General features: G+C 38.9%; 1 protein-coding gene across 2 annotated transcripts in view; it reads right to left on the minus strand.

The window, feature by feature from the left end:
- Ccdc171 (coiled-coil domain containing 171) overlaps positions 1–22100 on the minus strand; it is a 339088-nt gene that overhangs the window by 215531 nt on the left and 101457 nt on the right. The window contains exons 11-15 of one of the 2 annotated variants that reach the window (XM_057784865.1): positions 12498–12604; positions 10558–10623; positions 9437–9637; positions 6198–6365; positions 4580–4768 (exon numbers count right to left, since the gene is read on the minus strand). In XM_057784865.1, coding sequence (XP_057640848.1) covers positions 4580–4768; positions 6198–6365; positions 9437–9637; positions 10558–10623; positions 12498–12604 — 731 coding nt within the window. Of the gene's footprint in view, positions 1–4579; positions 4769–6197; positions 6366–9436; positions 9638–10557; positions 10648–12497; positions 12605–22100 lie in introns of both variants that reach the window. The other variant, XM_057784864.1, reaches the window with a different exon arrangement.

The raw sequence follows: 22100 nt of genomic DNA on the forward strand, positions 1-22100 counted from the left end.
AGTTCCAGGACAGGCTCCAAAACCACAGAGAAACCCTGTCTCGAAAAACCAAAAAAAAAACCAAAAAAAAAAAAAAAGAAACTGCTAGCTATTGGAACTAAATTAGTGTAGCATGGAAAACAAGGGGTGAGTGAAATAAAGCACGGGATGTATAAATATAGTAATCTCAGACCTTGCAAAGGTACAAAAGCAGTTCAACATAGAAAGTGTAGTCTTTATTGGCCATATAAGGTGACCCAACTTCAACTGCGGCATTTAGAAGGCAGAGGCAAGATGATTTCTGCAAGTTCAAGCCAACCTGGTCCAAGCCAATTCCTTTGTAGGGAATTCCAGGCAGCTCACTGTGAGACCTGGAGGGAGGGGGGAGGGAGGGAGGGAAGGAGGGAGAGAAACAGAGACAGAGAGACAGAGAGGAAAGAGAAAGTATTGTCTTTTCGATTGAAGAACCATATCCAAAAAAGCCAGCCTCAAAATCCAACCTCAACCCATACCTCACACTTCTACAAAAATTAGCTCGAATTTTACAAAACTTAGAAGGCAAAGTGACTAAAAGGAAAAACTAAGGGAAAATTCTGATTATGCACTTCAAGAATTTTTATCCACAACACCAAAAACAATCTTTAAGACAGAATATTAAAAACAGAAACTTTATCAAACACAAAAGCTTCTGGGGTGTAGCTCAGCTGATAGACTAGTACTTAGCTGGGATGTGTAAGACTTGCATTCAACACTATGAGAAAAAATTAAAATGTTTCTTCTGTAAATTAGGTGTTGCTAATTGGACAGGAGAAAATATTTGTAAACATATTTCTGACAAATGACAAATTTTAAATGTGTGCAAAACTTCAAAAATAAAGACTAAGAAAAGAACCCAAGCCAAGTATGTGACTCAGGATCTCCGCTCTTGGGAGAGTGAGACAAGAGGGTTGCCATGAGTTCAGGATCAGCCTAGGACACACAGTAAGTTCAAGGTCAGCCTGGACTACAAGGAAACCTTGTCGCAGTATAAAATAAATAAAATAAGCCAGGAATAATAATAGCATGTGCCTTTAATCCTAGCATTTGGGAGGCATCAGGAGGAGGATCTCTGTGAGTTAGAGGCCAGTCTGGTCTACAGAGTGAGTTCCAGGACAGCATGAGCTAAATAGTGAGACCTGTCTTGAAAATAAATAAATAATGGACAAAAGATATGCACAGGGCTAGGGATGTGCACAGGGATGGGAATGTGCACAGGGGCTGGGGATGTGCACAGGGATGGGGATTGCACAGGGATGGGGATATGCACAGGGATGGGGATGTGCATAGGGCCGGGGATGTGCACAGGGATGGGAATGTGCACAGGGATGGGGATGTGCACAGGGATGGGAATGTGCACAGGGATGGGGATGTGCATAGGGATGGGGATGTGCACAGGGATGGGGATGTGCACAGGGATGGGAATACAGCTTAGTAGTAAAAGTGCTTCCTACCAGGTACAAGTTCCTGGATTCAGTAAAACAGAGGGAGGAGCCAAGGGAAGGAGGGAGGGAGGGAGGGAAGGAGGGAGGGAGGGAGGGAGGGAGGGAGGGAGGGAGGGAGGGAAAGACAGACAGAACCAAAGAGGACAGGGGGAAGAAAAGTGAAAAGGGGAGGGTATAGGAAGGGATAGAGAGAAGAGGAGAGAAAAGAGAAGGGGAGGGAGGGGAAAGGAGAGGAAGAGGGAAAGAGAGGTGAAAGGGAGGAGAGGAAGTTTGAGCTGCTTTCCTCTTTCATCAGACTCCCACATATTTATACAAGAGAAATGAAGCCTAAGGAATATATTAAAGAAAACATTTTCATAAATATTAACCACAACTGTTAAAAAAAAAATAAGGAACCAAAGGCCCATTAGCAAGTGTCCAGAGATAAGAAAGCAATTGTATAGTCAAAAAATGGAATAGCACCCCAGAATGAAAAGTGATTACCTGCTGATATGCATAAGACATGGAGGTGTCTTTCTAAGTGAAAGGTGTGGTCTGGCTGTCTGCATACCTCACTGGTGCACTGCAGGGTACCATGGCAAGGGCATGGCTATACAGATGGCCACCAAGTCTGTGCCTCCGGTGTGTCCTAAGTATGCCCAACTCCTAAGACTGTACAGTGAAGCCAGGAAATACTGCCATAAATTACATAAGAACAATAAATGTAGGGGAAAATTAACCTGAGCTCCTATTGGGCAGCACACAGGTGTTAATTATGACTGACCATACAGATATAAAAACTAAAACCATGAAACTCCTAGAAAATAATAATAAGGGCTTATTATCTTCACTGCCTTGGGGTAATGGAAGATTACTATAACAAAAACAAAGAACCAAAACAGAAAAAAAAATGTTTGGTTTCTGTGAGAACATAAAGTGATATTACCATTTTGGAAAAATCCTCATACAGTTTCTTCATACAACTAAGTATGACCTGACAAATGCACTCTTTGCAGCCAAGAAAAATGAAACCATACATTCACAAAACACTTATACAATAGTTTTCACATAAAGTTAATTTATGATAGCCCCAAACTGGAAATAAACCAAATATCCACCTACCCATCAATCAAATTGTGATGTGGCTATGAAATGGAATACTATTAAAGCATAAAAATAACAAACTACTGATAAATAACAACATAACTAATATTATATTCAATATCAACATTGCATGAAATAAGTCAATTCCCAATGAATAAATACTGAATGATTCCATTCATAAAAAATTCAAAACCTTATGTCACTGATGAGTAATGAGGGTCAGGACAACAACTGCCCATGAAAAGTGAAAATTGACTGGCAGGGGTACAGAATATTCTGACGATGGAAATGTTTGAAGCCTTGATAGAGTAAGATTATATGAATGTTTACATAAACCAAAACACCAAATTGGCCATGCTGAGAGGCACACACTTGTATACCAGCACTAGGAAGGCTGATGCAGGAAGATTGTGAATCTGTGATACATAAAGACAAGTCTGTCTCAGGGGTGGGGGATCAAGCTATACACTTGTGAGCACCCTACACTGAACTGGACCTTTTACTTCGGTTTGAAAATATAAACTACATCATATCAGTACCTGAATATAATGAACAAACGGCTGTTTTCAAGAAATACATTTATTGACTAATTCAAATCCACACAGAAATACCGAACCTCACATAGGGCTATGATTTTCTATTCTTAATCAAAGCTTACACCTCGGAATGATTTTACAACTGTAAATCTACCGCTCATATTAGTAGATATGAGATTCTCACCATTATGACGCCATCGCTGAGGAAAGCTTTACTCGGGCCGTGATCCTGGGGCTCTGTCACTAATAAACAACAGCTCTATGATTTGCAGCAGGAAGAGGGCAGAAACAGGGAGAATGGGCGGGGCCCGGCGCTACTTCCTACCACCTGGATCAGCCTCCTATTGCTTGTCACCTCCCAGTAATGCCATCATAGCCAACAGAAACTGCATCTGCTAGGTTGGAATGCAAGGGACTCTAGCACTTCCCCAAAGCCTACCAACTTGCGAGTAAACTCCCAATTCATGAGCTCAAAAAAAATTTCACGGCCGGGCGGTGGTGGCGCACGCCTTTAATCCCAGCACTTGGGAGGCAGAGGTAGGCGGATCTCTGTGAGTTCGAGACCAGCCTGGTCTACAAGAGCTAGTTCCAGGACAGGCTCTAAAGCCACAGAGAAACCCTGTCTCGAAAAACCAAAAAATAAATAAATAAATAAATAAATAAAATAAAAAAAAATTTCACATTCGACCTCTAAGTCAGAATAACCCATTTTAACCACATATAAGTTTAAGTGATAGTTCAACTGAATGAAGCCCCCAAAATGGAATTAACTCCGTAAAAGAATATTTACACTGCAATATGTTACCAGACCTCCTAATGCTTTATTGAAAAATTAATAAAAGATTTCTTCATTTAACTGAAAAGATAGGGGTTTTAAACAACAAAAAAATTATCTTCAAACTCAAGTAAAGGCGACCCTTGTGGCACAAACAGAAACAGACAAGGTATTCTGTCATGTCAACGAAACAGGCGACACCTAACGTCGTTATATGAGAACTAGAATTACAGTTGCAGGTCCTATTGCAAAATGACTGTGATACATATTTTATCTTCTATGCTAGGTTTAATTGGGAACAAAAGATTTGGGTAGTTAAACATATTTTCTATATACAAATTATTGCCATTTATATATTGGTAACTATCATCCCTGCCTATAAGAAGTAGCATGATTAATGAGTGTTTGCATGAACATAAACAGGTTCTATGAGATCTTCAAAAAGGTTAGAAATGATACAAAAAGAGAACATTTGAAGCATGATGGTGCACACCTTTAATCCCAGCATGTGGGAGGCAGAGTAAACAGATCTCTGAATTTCAAGCTGGCCAGGGCTACATAATGAGACTCTGTCTAAAAAGCATGGGGGGGGGGGTGGAATGGTTAAACAGTGCAGGTATTTTTTATAATACTTTTATTAATTCTTTGCAAATTTCCAAGAGTGTTTCAGTCCGATTCAGCTGGCTCCTCCCATATACTATCCAGCTCTCCGGAGAGTAGCGTACCTGTGCCCTCCTCTGCACCTCCAGGAGAAGTTCAGAATACTGGAATTCCAGCTCCTTCTTTTGTTTGTGCCAACAGCTCTCTTGGGCCTTGATCTGCTCTGCCACTTTGTTGAAGGTGTCTTCCTGGGTCTGTTGAAGCTCTCTCATTGTATCAGACTTGTTTTTACAAATATACTCCAGATGACTTATCTATAAATGGAAAAGAAGTACAGAATGAGACACGGCATCAATCTGTGGATCAAGAAAACACCTATATTCTAACTACATAGAATATTTACATAGAAATATTTTAAGTTAAAGATGTTAATAAAGTAAGAACCATAAATTATGGGGGAGGGGGGCAAATCAGACAGTTTAGCAAAAAAAAAAAAAAGGACTGGTATCATTTTCATACCTAAACAATGAATTCTTATTTTTCCTCTTTCTAATATTGGGATGTCTTCAGTGAGAAAGAAAATATTTAAGTGGGATTTACAAATGAGCAAACAGTTTACATATAACACAGACCATTACATCCAGTTTTCTTCTAAAATGTGTGTGCATGTCAGTTGATGCTTTGAAGCTATGACTGTCTATTAAAAACACCATCTCAGAGAGGCAAAGCACATATTTAATTATCAGTCTGTCTTAACCACTGGCACTGACACACAGTCACAGACAGCACCTGTTCTTCAGTTTATTCCCACGTTTCCTAGCCCCATTTCACAATGCCTTTGGTTGTACTGTTAATACACTCAAGATAAAATGCTCAATAATACAAGATCTCACCCCTGAAGCTGAGCCATTTCATTAGTACAATATATATTTTTTAAACTCACAGAACTATTTCTTCTCTTCTGGTCCTTTATCAGCGAATGTCACTGTACCTGAGACCTAAACATTGCACCACAGTTTGTCATAAACACAGTTCTGATCCGTTCAACAGGCCCAGGGTAAGTAATGGTACCTTAAATAGTAACGCACATGACCTACTACACCTCTTAACTTTCTACAGCAAAAGCAGAGCTATTTTCTGTTTGGAAAAGACTGAATTCCTAGGTTTATAGAATGGTAAAGTGACCATAAAGTCTACTGTTTTAATTACAAAATATACATTTCCCATTCTAAAATATGGATTGTTTTCTCAGTTTGTGACATTTGAAGAAACAAGCCAAAATATAATTTAAATGTTCTAGGTACTTTTAAAACAATACTTCATATTTCCTAAGCAAAGACTTTTAAGATGATGTTTTTTAATAACTACATCCTGTTTCTATCTTATGCTAACATAAAGAGTTGGTTTATTAATGTAAATGACTAAGTTCTTTGAATTGCTTCATCAGTAAGATTAATTTATTTTCTCTTAATTAGGTCCCTGTGGCTAATACTGGCTAGTAGTATTAGCATGTCCTGCACAGAAAGTGGAGCTTAGAGACTTCATACAGACTTCAGTCACATTTACATGCCCACAGCAATGGCATCAAACTGAGTTGTAGACAAGCCATAATTAATGGTACTGAATTATTAACATTCAAATTCTTTTTGAAATAAGATGAATGTCAGCCTCTCTTAATGATACTGTGATGTGGACAAATGTCACTGAATTTAATAGAGGTATCTGGTGCCTGAGGACAGCTACCTTCTCATTAGCCCTGTTGAGGTCTGCAATGAGGGCATCAACATTCTCCTGCAAGACTGCACAGAGCTCAGACCAAGAAAATTTATCCAGCATGCCTTCTGGTTGCTTTATGAGCACACAGCCTGCTACCAAGTGCTGATACAAGGTGTGAAGGAAGGTTAGTTTCTCCTGCAAGAAAAAAGGACTCGTTAACTCCTGAAAATAAACACCGTAGGAAGTAAAATACACAATACAAATAAGAAAGCAATTTTTCATCATCTAGAAGGAAAATGCCTAAGCTATTTTCAGCTATAATCATTTAGATGGCCATTTACTCACATTCAGAACAAAGCATTAGATAAAATACTAATGTCCACTATAAACTGCTTAGAGTTCTCAGACACTCAAAACACAACTGTAATTAGATGTGATCCAGCTTGTTACTGCTTGGATGTGAGCACCTGTTTAGGTCTAAGTTTTAAAATTCATAATACAAGGTATCTGGGTTAATTTTTTTACAAGAATCTTTAATTTGAAGCCAACAGAGTAATTTTAAAATTCCCTACTTATATTTATAAAGCAGATGTTAAGTGATAAAACGGCACTGAGACGCGAGTGCTGCTCTGCACTACTGAAAGGCACACTGCAGCGGTGTCTGTCCACTTGTCTACAACCATGCAGCTTCCTTCCTTCCCTGGAGAGCCAGCTCTGCTCACCACTTATAGGAAATCTATCCCGACCCCCTCAGGCCAAGCACACAGTGATATGAAAGCTATGGAAGAAGGGCTCCTTTGTTTCCCCACTCAGAGGTTTATATTGTATTCGGCACACTAGGCATCTGTTGGTGTTTACATATCACAAAGTAGTAGAGCAATTTAAAGTGGACAGGCTGACTAAAACACACTTTCAAAACTGTCCAATTAGAAATAGGTTTGAAAAACCCTTTAAAAGCATATTGTCATTACAATCACTAACTATCCCCTGCTGAATGGCCTAGAGATATTTACTGTGCTCTAGAATCCAGTATAACCCTTACTCCTCATGAGCACAATTACAATCACTAACTATCCCCTGCTGAATGGCCTAGAGGTATTTACTGTGCTCTAGAATCCAGTAGAACCCTTACTCCTCATGAGCACAACTGGAGGATTTAGTCACTAAGATGACAGACAGCCCTCTTCATCTAAAAAACATGAAACCCAAAAGATGAAGCAATTGTGAAACTGCAAAAGGTACATTTTATTAGACAGAATCAGCTCCCTCAAAATGTCTTCATACATCGGGAGGACAAAAAACTTGAAGGAAAATTGGGAAAAAATGGAAATTAAAACATTGATTTAAAAAAAACTAAATATGGTATATGAAAGACTTTGTTTTGTTATTGGAAATTGCAGCAATTGTTTTCCTGAGCATTTCAAAGTAAATGACAGTAATTCACGAGTATACTGCCTCGTTTTCTCAAATACAGAAACTTAAAAATCAAAAGTAAAAAGTAAATGAATATAATTATACCAGAAATGGATCAATAAATGAAAAGTAAAAAGTAAATGAATATAATCATACCAGAAATTGATCAATAAATAAAAAACTGCTGAGTGCACACCTTTTATCCCAGCACTTGGGAGGCAGAGGCAGGAAGGTATCTCTGACTTTGAGGCCAGCAGGTCTACACAATGAATTCCAGGACAGCCAGGGCTCTGTAGAGAGAAACCCTGTCTCAAAGAAAAAAGAAAGAAAAAAAAGTACAAACTGCTGCTACAAATGTACTGTTCATTGTTCCTTTAAAAGCAGTTAAAAATAACTTGTACACTTTTAAGTGGTCTGAAGTGTATAAAAATCTGATTGAGTATACTCATACAAGTGTAACATTCAGGCACTAAAATCATTGTCCTCCACATTTTTACTAAGATCTCAGCTCTGCTCGCAGAAGCTCCCCCACAAGGATAACTCATTGTGTCATCACCAAGACCTTTTGGCTTGGGCTGTGACAAAGCAGGGATGGAAGTCGTCCATTTGGTGTGAAAAGATCATCACAAGATCTAAAGTCAATTGACACATGTTGAACCCAACCACAGCACTCTAGACACTGACGTCACAATGCAGTCTGGCTTCTGGTTTCCTTTACTTTAACCATTGTCTGCTGTGTAGGACAATTCCAATCCCTTCATGTGGACACAATAGAAATCCCAGATATGAGTGTGGAAAGAATGTTTCCTTTTTACTCTCTTGGCATTGGAGTTTGTATTTGTTGAAATAATACAATATGTAAGAATTTAGATAAACAAATCTATCAACTATAAGAGCTCTATATCCCAGAAGTAAAAGAAAATTATAGACAAAACTGGTTCGTAAAGAATATGAAAATTTTGTCATGACGTTTTCAGAATGAATCATGAATAAGACTTGAGAGACAGTCCAGCAATAAAGAGCACTGACTGCTCTTGCAGAGCATCAATGTCCAATTCCCAGCACCCACATGGAGGCTCACAAATGCCTGTAACTCCAGGTCCAGGAGCTCCAGTATCCTCTGCTGGCCTCTGTGGGCACCAGGCATCCACGAGGTGCGCAGACATACGTGCAGGCAAAGCATCCATAGGCATAAAATAAAAACAAATAAATCCCAAAATAATTTTAGTAAGTTACTAATAATTATAAATGGATAGACAACTATTCAGAGCATCCAACTTACAGTTTTAATTTTGTGAAACTTTCCTTTTTCTCAGTTTTTATTAGTATATCATAACTATAAAGAATAAGGAGACAGTATGGAGTTGTTATTCCTGTTTTACAATTAAGGAAAATGAGATGTGGGGTGACAAAACCTACATGGCTTGTCCCCAGGCAGGCTCTGCGTAAACAGAAAAACAGGATCCATGTCCAAACCTATTTGGTTCCAAAAACTATTCTTCCCATCAACACACTGTAGAATCACTCCAATGGAAATGATGTTACTGGCAAAGAGGCCAACCTTGACAACACAGTCTGAGATAGGACAGGTCCAAGCAGGGGAAGAAAGTTGATGTCCACGTGACAGAAGGGTTGAACTAGGTTACCTCTTTTTTCCCACAAATTAGGACAAGGAAGAGGAACAGCGTAAGTGATTTTGCAGCTGTGAGGGGCATATCAAAGTGTGACACTCAGAACATTTTTTAAATTAAATCAAATATGAGTAACACCAGTCACTGGTGCGTGCAATGGCCGTAGTCACAGGGCTACGGTCAGTGAACGGCCTCCCTGTCCCCCTTCTGTCTGGGTGATACCTCGGTGTCCTTACGAAAAGTCTGGGACAGTTTCTGCAGCTCGTTCTCAGACTGGGCGGCTCGCGCCTTCTCCTTCTCCCAGCAGTGCAGCACATTCTGCAGCTCCACCTTCAGTGTGCTTATCAGGGCCTCTCGGTCTGCACACTTGGTGCGCAAATGACTGAGCTCCTTGTGGACCTCAGTCAGCTTCTCCTGAAGTTCCTGTCAGAAATACCACATAAAGAGACTGTAGGAATGGCAGAAGGTGAGAAGCATGCAAAGAGCAAATACTTGATGAAAACCTTCAAAACATTAGTATAAAAAAATCACCATTTGCTTACGATGCTAAACATTTACAGTACTTCACTGAATTTATTTTCTAAGTAGAATGTTTTCATTCAAAAATTAGAAAATTTGTAGTGTTCAAGCATATAAATTTTATTAAAACTGTTTATTCCAAAAAGTTATTTAAAGGAAGTTTTCTCTTTAACTTGTTATTTTAAAAAGGTAATTTTTAAAAAACAATTTTAATAACACTTAAACAACATGGAAAACCATAAATCTTTTTATATTTACTATAAGGACATTAACTCTCCAATGGCATTCCAAAGACTAATAGAAATTTCAAGAATGAGATGTAAAATTCTAAGGTATGCTATCAAATGGCCTCCATTACAGATTCAGTTTCAACAACAACACTATAAAACCCCAATGAATATTAAGAAACTCACATTCTGCAACATTGTAGCTAAAACTAACACAGAAAATAAAATCAACTATCTGCTTGAATCTTAGCCAACTGGGCCTCACCCGTTAGCCAGACATGCTGTACTTAAAACAATGGATCCACCCAAAAGTGACCAAACTGACTCTACAGACAGATGTGCTCATGCAAAATGTGCTTAATACTTATCTAAAGCAGGACACTAAGTCTCAAAGCATTTTAGTCTGTAATATTATAATTATATCAGAGAAATTAATTGTTCCTTTAACCAAAACAGTTTGATCAACAAAGAATTTAATATTCAAAATTCAAAACTGCCTTAAAAATAGAAGCTTTATTTTCAGGTATGTCTAAAATAATCCCTTCATAATATATTTGTCTCTTAACAAAGGGAAAAGGTCAACTTAAGTTGCAATACCTTTACATTTTTAGTTTGAAACTCAATCTTTTGTTTGGTGGAATCAAGTTCATTGGATGTCTTTTCCTTGGCATCATTTATGTTGCTTAGCTGATGAGAGAAAAACAGCTTTTTGACATTTCTTCAAGAAGGAGTGACCCAAAAGCTAACTTTCAAATGCTTGCTATGCAATTACTTAGGCATAAATATTTCAACAGTGATTGAGTCTTAGGAGCAACACTTCTTTTGGCTAAAGGCTATGCAGTTTCTGTCACAGGCTCACCTGGCTGAAAAGAAAGCATTCAGCCTTAAAACGCCAGGGATGGCCTTACTGTGCTTGCTATCTAAATACAGGATTCATTCTTACTGTAAACATAACTTTATTCTCAAAATCCTACTGGACCAAATGCCAGAAGCAGTGGCATCTATAAGGAAAGAAGAGAGAGCAAGCAGGAGAGTGTTTTGCTTTACATCAAGAGGGTATCCGCTGGTCGCTCACTCCGTATGACAGCTTCGGGCCGTCACAGGCAGTCCTACTGGGAAGGCTGTGGCAGGTCATCAGTTGGTCCTGCACTCCCTGTGATTTATTGCCTTTGACAGTTCATTCTTCTTTCTGTCAGGCTGCTCTTTCTGCTTTCTTTGTGGCCACCTCCTTGGTCTCCCCACTGCTGTCTCTGGCACTGGTTCACAACAAAGCACATTACAAAGCCAAAGCCTGCTGAGTCGGCTTTGCAACTGTGCTGAGGATCATGTGACATTCATCCTCCCAAATAACAATTCGCTGTGGGTAATATGTTCCTAGTTACTCGGCAGCTTCCAGGCCTAGGCCTCAGAAGAACTTCAAAACTACTAACAATCCAGGTTGTCTTGTCTCTCTAGGAAAGACTTAGTAATGTCTGATCTTCAAAGATTTAATTATTTTAATGGTCACTTTTCCTTCTAAACAATTATACAAAGTGTTTAAAGAACAAACTTATCCTTTGTCCACCCTGCATACCCAAAGTAAGCCTCTACCAATATAATACACAAAGTGGATTTGCAGGTTTTGAATAACATAAAACAAAGAGATAAACTCTAAGCCATTGGCTTGTCTATGGCTGCACAAAAATCTGTTGTTTTGCTAACTAATATAATTACTACATATGCTAATTTGACAAGATATAACTAGACAAACTCTTCAATTTTTAAAGCATGAATTCATAAAATATTTTAATACCCAAGAAAATTATTAACTCACACATTAGACAATACAAATGAGATGACAAACAGAAGCATGAGCCTTTTTAATCTGCAAATTAAAAGATTCCAGTCTACATCAAACAGACACTTGTTTTGAAAAACTTCTAATAACACTTAACTCCCTTTAGAGCACAAAAATTAATTCCCCTTTTTTACTAAGATTTCTGAGATTTGGGACTAGAGACATGGCTCAGTGGTTAAGAGTACCAGCTGCTCTCCCAAAGGATCTGGGTTCAATTCCCAGCACCTACATGGCAGCTCACAGCTGTCTGTAACTCCACTTCCAGGGGATCCCACACCATCATAAAGACATCCATGCAGGCAAAGCAGCAATGCACATAAAAATTAAAATGAAAAGATTTCCGTGGTCTACAAACACTTAAAAATCTTCATTAAACCGAAATTTTCTACTAGTTCCCCGCAGATCATAAACATGCTGACATTTAAATGGAGTTCATTTCACTTAAATTACTTGCACAAATATGTTGCACAGGCCAGGAAGTGGCAGGCCCGCTCACTGTGGCTGAAGAATGAGGAAATGGGAGTGAGAGTCTACTTTAGGCCACACTGGAAGCAACAACAGTGACAAGCGGGTTATTATTTCTGTATCTGTGAAGCTGTCAATTCCACAGCCCCAATCTCTTTGACCTTTGTAACAAGCAAAGGCTGCACACTGGTACTGCCCGAAGGCCGTGTGTGGAGCCAAACAGTCCACGTGTTACCTCATTAGCCGCCTCTTCCAACTTGTTCTGGTAATCTGTCAAGGTCCGCCTCAAAGTCTCAAGGACGACAGAGAAGCTGGGAGGCTTATCTTTGTCCTTGTGGATGCCTGGAGAAAAACGGGGGATGAAAACACACCCTTAAAGTCACACGGCACAGAAGCTAAGCAAACAGTAACAGAGACGTTACAATTAGTAAGAAAGCCAAAAAGACATGAAACATTGAACAGAAATTTATTCTCCAAGTACATGGCTAAACAGTCAAATACTGACACTGTTTCTAAATGAATGGTCAAATTAAATCTTATGATCTATTGAATTCAAATTTATTTCTACCTTATTAAGACACGTATCTTGTCCTGTATCTCCTAAGCAAAGTCAGGGTTTATATGTACCTACTATCCAACAATTAAATCATCTATACTAGCATCGTTTAAAGGAATTACATATATTTACTGTCATATTTCTATTCAGTCAGGCATTTTATAAGATATTTTGCTTAAACAATAACTTTTGAACCAAGAATATATCATCTTAGAAATACTCTTTAGTACCTACAATTTTTAAAATGAAATTCAAAGTAAACAATAAAAATGTTACTAACCACATAGCCCACACCATGTTTTGAATAAAACATGATGGCTGATATTCATTATAAAAACATGACTATTTCCATATTATACCCTCAAACTCCTTTAATGTAGTTGTGACATAAGTCATATGAGTGGGACCAATCAAGGTTACATGCTCAAGTGTATTTCCAAATATGATGCCAAAAGAATGAAAAGGTGAGCTTCAAATACTGCATTAAGCTGATTTTTATTTACCATTCTTTAAATTTTAAAAAACAAGTATAAAATTTAGTTTAAAAATATTCATGCAAGAAGTATTTTTCAAGTCCTCTTATAATTTTTCTCCATTATATTTTATAATACAAATATTTCACTATATAAAAAACATTTTCGATAAAGAACAATTTTTAGGCCGGGCGGTGGTGGCGCACGCCTTTAATCCCAGCACTTGGGAGGCAGAGGCAGGCGGATCTCTGTGAGTTCGAGACCAGCCTGGTCTACAAGAGCTAGTTCCAGGACAGGCTCCAAAACCACAGAGAAACCCTGTCTCGAAAAACCAAAAAAAAAAAAAAAAAGAACAATTTTTAAAGAAGCATTGGTGAGCTGGAAATGTCTTTAATTGTAGCACTCAGGAGATAGGTAGACAGATTTCTTTGAGTTGGAGGCCAGCCCAGTATACAAAGTGAGTTCTAGGCTAGCCAGGACTAAATAGAAGCCTTGTCTCTAAAAGCAAAAAATAAATAAAAGAAGCATTTAAAGTTCATGTTTTATGGTTCATTTATTCACACAAGTAATTAACTAAATTCCCAATGGGTGTTAGTCTGGGGCATTGGACATGCAGAAGAGGGTAAGGTCCGTGCAGCGTCTGCTCATACAGTATATACAGTAAATAAGAAGGAGAGGGGCAAATGCACAACAATATGGCTTCATTCATCCATTTTCCAAGTGCTCAACAGCAGGAACTCATGAGGGACAGGAAAGAAGAGTGAAGAGAAGACAGGAGAAAGTTCTCTATCAATAACAAATCAACTTTATTCATCTTAGAACATTGCTGATATTTATGGCTTTAATTCGGAGATAATTAAAGTTAAGACATTATCAAGGTATATTTAAATACTACAGTACAGATACAAGTTAGATAGTCTTAAGTAAAACTAAAATATTCAACTAAAAAACAAAAGCAATACGAGAGCAATACCTTTTCTAAACAGAAAACACACCCAAGCTCTGAGCCACAATAACAGAGGAAATGACATTTATAAGAATGACTCTGAGTTGGAACGATGATTTATTAAAATTTTCCCCAACATAACAGTTTTGTTAATTATTTGGGAATTTTGTACAATGCACCCAATCACACTCGATTCCCATTCCTCCCAGTCTACCCTCCCACCCTTGTACATCCCCACTCTCTTCCCCCCACCCCAAAAACAGGAAAAATACACCAAGTCCAATTTGGGTTGCCCATATACTCATTGGCAGGCTCTAACTCATACTGGCTGGTTCCTAAATAAAACTGAGTCCTTCCCCCCGTCCACCAGAGCCATCAACTGTGAAGAACCACACCTCATGTCTTTATCACAATTTTAAGGATTCTCTTCAGTACTTTCATGTCTAGGCTTTTCTTTCCTTTTTCAGGAAGTAGGGAAAGGTTTGTCACAGCAGCCTTCAATAGCGCCCATTCTCAGTTATGAGTCTGCAGTCATCAACACCACTCCAAAAGATGTCTCCCTGCCCATAGCAGCTGGAAGCAGCATGACTCACGGACATCAACAGAGTCTCTGGCAGTAACATGGATCACAGACATCAACACGATCACCTGCAGCAGCCCTGATTGACAATCTTACTGAATATATTTTTAAACTGTTTCCTTAAACAAGATTTAAAATTGTATAACTTTGCCACTGCACAAAGTAAGCTGTAAATAAATTATTCAAAACCAGACAGAAAATCTTCTAGTTTTTAGTGAAAGAATGAGTAACTCAGAAATTCAGAAGAATAAAATTATCAGAATATGAATATTTACAGGTCAATATGCCCTCTCCTTACTGACTTATGTACACATTTATATATTATATAAAAGTAAATTTTCTTGCCTAAAAAATGTTCATACAATAAAGTTTCCTTGAAGTATAATTATTCTTTATTTTTCTACCAATATCTCTTATAAAGCAAACAATTACCTTTAATATGACAAAACACTTATAAGAACGGAAGAGAAAAGGAGAGGGTAGGTGGAAGAGAAGAGAGGGAAGGGGAGGAAAGATGGTGAGAAGAGGAAGGGGAGGGGAGGGAAGAAAAGGGAAGGGGAGGGAAAAGGAGGGGAGGGTAAGGGGAGGAAAGGGAAGGGGAGGGAGAGAAAGGAAGGGGAGGGGAGGAGAAGAAAGAAAAGGGAAGAGAAGGGTAAGGGGAGGAGAAGGGAAGAGGAAGTAGAGGGAAAAGAGGGGAGGGGAAGGGGAGAAAAGGTAAGGGGAGGGAAAGGGAGGGGAGGGTAAGGGGAGATAAAAGGAGGGGAGGGTAAGAGGAGGAAATGGAAGAGGAGGGAAGGGTAAGGGGAGGAGAAGGGAAGAGGAGGGGAGGAGAGGGGAGGGATGGGGAGAGAAAAGGAGGGGAGAGGAGGGGAAGAAAGGGAACGGAAGGGAACAAAAAGTTTCTCAGGCAAAGGTTCTTACTGACTAAGCTGATCTAACCAGGTATTCTAATCACCATGGCCCAAAACTTGATATACAATTAAAATTACTCAGAGGTTCAAAAACTCAGAAAAAAATATTACAACAGTGGTAATTACTGGAGGCTTTTTGTTTTTTTGTTTGTTTGTTTGTTTGTTTGTTTGTTTGTTTGTTTGTTTGTTTTGAGACAGGGTTTCACTGATGTTTTGGAGCCTGTCCTGGAACTAGCTCTTGTAGACCAGGCTGGCCTTGAACTCATAGAGATATGCCTACCTCTACGTCCCAAGTGTTGAGATTAAAGGCATACATCACCACTACCCAGCAGCTTTTCAAAAGTGAAATTCAAAATTAAAAATAATAGCTACATTATGTAAAATTACTGAGTAAATTATATCATACAGATAAACATAGAAAAATTAAGTACCTCTTACAATAAGTTATTTGTCCATACGGACTTGACATTCACTATTAATTCAGTAAGTAGGAAAAATAAGTTTAAGATCTCTGTGAATAACTTAATACCAGCTTTTATAGAAATAAACAGCAAACATACACTTAAAAATAACAAATAAATAGGGGCTGGAGAAGTGGCTCAGCAGTTAAGAGCACTGGCCGCTCTTCCAGAGAAGCTGGGTTCAAGTCCCACCATCCGCATGGCAGCTTACAACTGTCTGCAACTCCAGTTCAACAGGAATCGATACCGGCACACCAATGCACATAAAATAAAATTGAATAAATAAATAAATAAATAAATAAATAAATAAATAAATAAATGGCTACATCAGGAACACCTTATAAACTTCGATTCAAAGTAACCTGACTTTCTCCCTCCCTCTTCTGTGTACATGTCTCTGCACACAGAAGCCAACCTAGGCTCTCACACTCTGCTTTATGGTATAGAACTGTGAACCTCCCAAAGCTGCAGGGATGGCTGCATGAAAATGAGCTGCTCACTGGGATGTTCTTGGGGGGCTGGGGAGCAGCTGGGCAAAGCTAGACAAGAAAAAGGCAGCAGCAGTGACAATGTACATCCTGAACTTTGGATGGTGTTACAGAGGACAGTCAAGCGGGAAGTCTAGTAGGAGTAACTAGAACTTTTATCTACTAAACTACAAATGAAAAATGACACCATCTTTCGGGGTGGGGGCAATGTCAAAAATCAGTGCTTCCAGAAAGCCTAGAAAATAAAGTAGTGGTTCCTAACACATCAGCATTCAACTGGCATGTGTGAACTGGCACAGCATACAAGCAGATCTGAGGAAACAGTATGGACCCAGTATGAGTATGCCAATTTTTGCAGCTGCAGTAAAGTATGGTTTTAGTGTAGAGTGTGAGGTTTGGAAGAAAATGGCCCCCAAAGGGAATGGCACTATTAGCAGGTAAGGCCTTGTTGGAAAAAGTGTGTCACTGTAGGGGCGGGCTTTGAGGTCTCTTTTGTTCAAGCTTCCTTCAGTGTGACAGTCAGATGACTTCCTGTTGCCTGCAAGATGTAGCATTCTCTCAGCTCCAGCACCACATCTGCCTGCCACGGCCATGCTCCCTGTCATGATGATAATGGACTGAACTTCTGAAACTGTAAGCAAGCCATCCCAAATAAATGTTTTATTTGCAAGAGTTGCGATGGTCAAGGTGTCTATTCACAGTAATAGAAAACCTTAACTAAGACATGGAATAAGCAGGACTGTGGTGATGCACACCTTTAATCCTAGCATTCTGCGGGGGTAGAGGCAGGCAGATCTCTCTGAGTTTCGAGGCCAACCTGATCTACAAAGTAAGTTCCAAGACAGCCAGGGCTACACAGAGAAGCTCTGTCTCAAACAAACAAACAAGCAAGTAAAAAATACGTAGTGTAAGCAACAGATTTCCCAGCAGCTGGAATTAAGTAACCAATTTCCTTCAGCTGACAGGACAATAAGAAATCCTCATTTCTCTACCTTACAAATACATCATTTCTAGCTCTGTATTATAACGTAGTCTATATAAATACTGACCAACTTCCCATTCAAGAAGGTACCATATGTTCTACTTAGTTTTCACAAAGTTGATAGTTCTGACTAGTCTGGTAAGCAAAGAGGGAACTTTTAGAATTTTGGAGCAAAGCAGTCCATTCTCTAAAGATTGCTATTCTCCTCTTAAGAGGTAACTTTGGACTTGCTACTGGTCAGCAGGAAATGAAGGCAAGGCCACCAATATGTCATATTACCCGATATGGACCTTCCTAAGACAGTTGGTGACTGCTTCACCAACCTATAAATTTTATTTGGTCATCAAGTGAAAGTGGTACATACAAGACTGGGCTTGGCCCCATCCTAAAAGCATAAGTTAGTTGCATGGGCAAGTAATACAGACCCTATAGGATAATCCTATTATTATTATTACTGTTATTATACTGTGTACTCTCTATTAAACCATAACCATACCCTGGAGGTTTGGAAAGTTCCCCTTTCCAGATGGCCAACTGGGAAAAAAATAAACTTCAAATGTATTTTTGGTATGCTATGCTGACACCAGTCAAAAATAGACAGCTACAAGGACACTATAACCCCACTCAAGAATGGCTCTAAAAAATAAAAATGAAAGAAGTCTTCAATGTGGGCAGAACATATTGTAAAGGCTTGACTATTCTTTTCCTACAGTAAGAGGGTCAGAGATGTAAAAATATGTCAATTTATGAGCAGTACCTAAGATCTTTGCTGAATAGTCAGAGGCTAGAAAAGAACAAAAATATTGGTAACAGGGTTGCAAAGGAAGAATATGTGGACAGCCTTCTCCAAACAGACTGTGTATCCAGCTCAACTTCAGTAGCAAACAATAATCACAAAGAAAAAATGAAGCATTCTATGGATATAAGGCATCATCTTTCCCCTGACACCTGTGCCCATACTCAATTGAACCAAGGAGTCATGGCAGCAAGAATGGAAGCAGTCATCTACCTCAGCAATAGGCACTTCAATTCACCGAGGCTCACTGGATTGCCAAACTGTCAACAGCAAAAACAAACAGTGGGTCTATCACAGGACAGCATTAATTGGGTAAATCACCAACTACTGGAGTGCAACATAATTATGTTGAGGCATTTCCACCATGAAGTGGACAGTGCTTTATTCTTACTAAGATACATATGCATAAATTTTCCTTCCCTGACTAAAATGTTTCTGATGAAATCACTGTCTTTGTTAGGGTTTCTATTGCTGTGAAGAGACACCATAACCACAGCAACTCTTACAAAGGAAAACATTTAATTGGGTGGCTTACAATTTAGAGGTTTAGTCCATTATCATCACGGTGGAAGATGGCAGCCTGCAGGCAGACATGATGCTGGAGAGGGAGCCAAGAGTCCTACATCTTGATCTATAGACAACAGGAGGTGTTCTGTCTCATGGGGTGTAGCTTGAGCATAGAAAACCTCAAAGCCCACTCCCACAATCTCTCCAACAGGGCCACACCTACTCCAATAAAGCCATTAGTGCTACTCCCTTTGGGGGCCATTTTCTTTCAAGCCACTACAATCACATCTGTAAATTTACAAAGCACCTTATTCACTACAGTAATTCCAAACAGCATTACTTCAAAAGCAGAGAAGTCATTTTATCATGTAAGAAATGAGAAAATATTGGTTTTCATAGAATTCATTGTTCTTGCTATTTGTCATAACTCTAAAGTATCTGTCACACACACACACACACAAATTATTCAAATTTTGAAAACTCATGGTATCTGGCAGATGACAGCAGTTTTTATACGGTGTTAATACCTTCCAGGAAGAAGTATATTTTGAACCATCAATCAATACATGGTGTTACCTGTCTTACTGTCAGGATCCATGGGTCCTGAAATCAAATGTTAGAAATGACAGTGGCTTCCCTCACTATTACACTTCATGAGGCAGGAGTAAAGGATCTAGCTGGGTGGTGGTGGCACATGCTTTTAATACCAGCACTCGGGAGGCAGAGGCAGGTGATCTCTGAGGCCAGCCTGATCTACAGATCAAGTTCCAGGACAGCCAGGGCTACACAAAAACCCTGTCTAGGAATTAGAAAAATAAAGAATCTGTTTCCCTTCCCAGGCTATGGGCTTGGATGCTTTAATTCTTAATTCTCAAGAAAGAATGCTTACAGAATGAAACCCTGGTTCCATCAGCACTGCCAATCACACTGCCACCTAGTCTCCATTATGAAAACACAACAAAACAAAGCGAGTTCTTTCTGTACCAGAGAAGCTGGCACTTATTATCGGGGGAAATTAGTAGTAAGAAGGACACAGAAAATATCACAGAGAGCTTACTGCTAAATTCATGTGTTATAAATGTTAATGGTGTCAGACTTGGCAGCGCATGTCATTAATCCCATCACTTGGGAGAAGGAAGCAGATCTCTGTGAGCAGAAGGCCAAACTGGCCTACACAGAGAGATTCAGGCCAGCCAGAACTACACAGTGAGACTAAGTTCAAAACACAAACAAAGAGTTAATCGATGTGGAAGGAAAATTATAAGATACTGTAGATGGGAAGAGAGTAAGAAAAGATGGAGACAATATTCATAAGTATATATAGTATTAATATATATATAAGTATATTATATATGTATATATTGATATACACATTAGGAGAACTATAAGCTCTACAATTTAAAAGAAACCAAAGTTAACAAAAATCAAAATGAAATAAAAAATGACTCACTTTAATTAAATAATTTACATCTATGGTAAAGTAACAAAAAAGGGAGAATAGTGTATTTTAAAACTTTACAATGAACAAGAATCAAAATTTTTTCTGAGAAATCCTATGACGTTTAAGTATAACTATTGTACTAGTTACTCTTCTCTTGTAATAAAACCAATGTAAGAAGAAAGGGTTTGACTTTAGCTTAAAAGAGAAGCTTTCTAGATCTTCTGAGTAAATTGGGAGCATGGGGACCTTGGGATAGGGTTGAAGGGGAGGGAAAAGGTAGGGAGGGGAGCAGAGAAAAATGTAGAGCTCAATAAAAATCAATAAATTTTTTTTAAAAAAGGCAGAGGCTGTCCTACTGGGAAGAAAGCAAGGCAATGTGACAGCAGGGCAGGGTAAGCAGGAAGCTGGCCAGTCACATTTTCATCCACGCCAGGACCACAGAGAACAGGAAGTGGGGCTAGACTATAAAGCCTCAAAGCCCGCCCTAGCGATGTACTTCTTCCAGCAAAACTCTACCACCTACAGGTTACATGACCTCTGCAAACAGAACCACCAAGTTTTCAAATACATGAGCCTCTGGGGACATTTCTCATTCAAATCACTGTGACTGTGAAGTAAAAATGGGGAGAAGTGGTAGATAATAAAGAAATCCCAGAAATCCAGAGAAGGAGACAAGAATATAGGAGACTGTTAAAAATGAAGAGCAATTATAGAGTCAAATCCCTACAACTATTTTATTGCAACCAGTCTCTATCTCTAACACACTGTGAAGAGACAATCAGAGAAATGACTTCTAATGTTGGCCTCTAACCAAGATCCAAGTATCTAAAACAAAAGATTCGGATGTTTTTGGCAGTCTTTGCATTAGGAAAAGTTAATAACATATGTTGTCACATAGTTATATAATACATTTCCTCTGTTGACACAGATTTGATATAGTACTGAATGCTGATTAGGAAAGTCACTCCACAGAACTTCATGAACTAAATCATGAGCCTTATGAATGACTGAGAATCGGTTTGGAATCCTCAAGCAAATTGGGAGAATAAAAGAGAGAAAACATCAGCAGACAGCATGAATGGGAACTGGAGTACGGCTCCTGTAGCCACCCTCAGTCTCTGGCTACACGTCCAACCGTCTTTACAAAATAACCAAAATTCTAAAATGGCACTATGGCTGGAAAATATTCTTATATGAAAGAAAGAAGTCAAGGGAGAGAAAAGAAATAGTCCAGTTTGTCTTTTTGATTTTCCTAAAAGCACTCCCTCAGACTGCCCAATCAATTCTTAGGTGACATTTATATACCTAAAAGCCTCCGACTCTGTGGCTATTTATTTTAATGCCGTTTGTGTGCATGAATGTACATGTATTTCATGACTACAGTGCCAACAGAAGCCACAAGAGGGCATCAGATCCCGAGGAACTGGAGCTCCAAACCACTATACACAGCCACGTGCTTGTTACAAATCAAACCCTGATCCTCTGGAAGAGCAGACAGCACTCTTAACCACTGAACCATGTCTCCAGTACCCCTGTGCTATTGTTTTCATAGGTTCTTTAGTCTCTCCAAGTAGAAGGAAAAAAAAGTATTTTTACAGTATTGCAAATTATTTCCTCAAGGAAGGAAAAGCTAAAAGAAAGCCTTTAGGAAACATCTACCACACTGAGGATTGAAGACTGAACCACAAAGTCTAGTG

The sequence above is a fragment of the Chionomys nivalis genome, chromosome 11 (genome assembly GCF_950005125.1).
Source record: "Chionomys nivalis chromosome 11, mChiNiv1.1, whole genome shotgun sequence".
NCBI lineage: Eukaryota > Metazoa > Chordata > Mammalia > Rodentia > Cricetidae > Chionomys > Chionomys nivalis.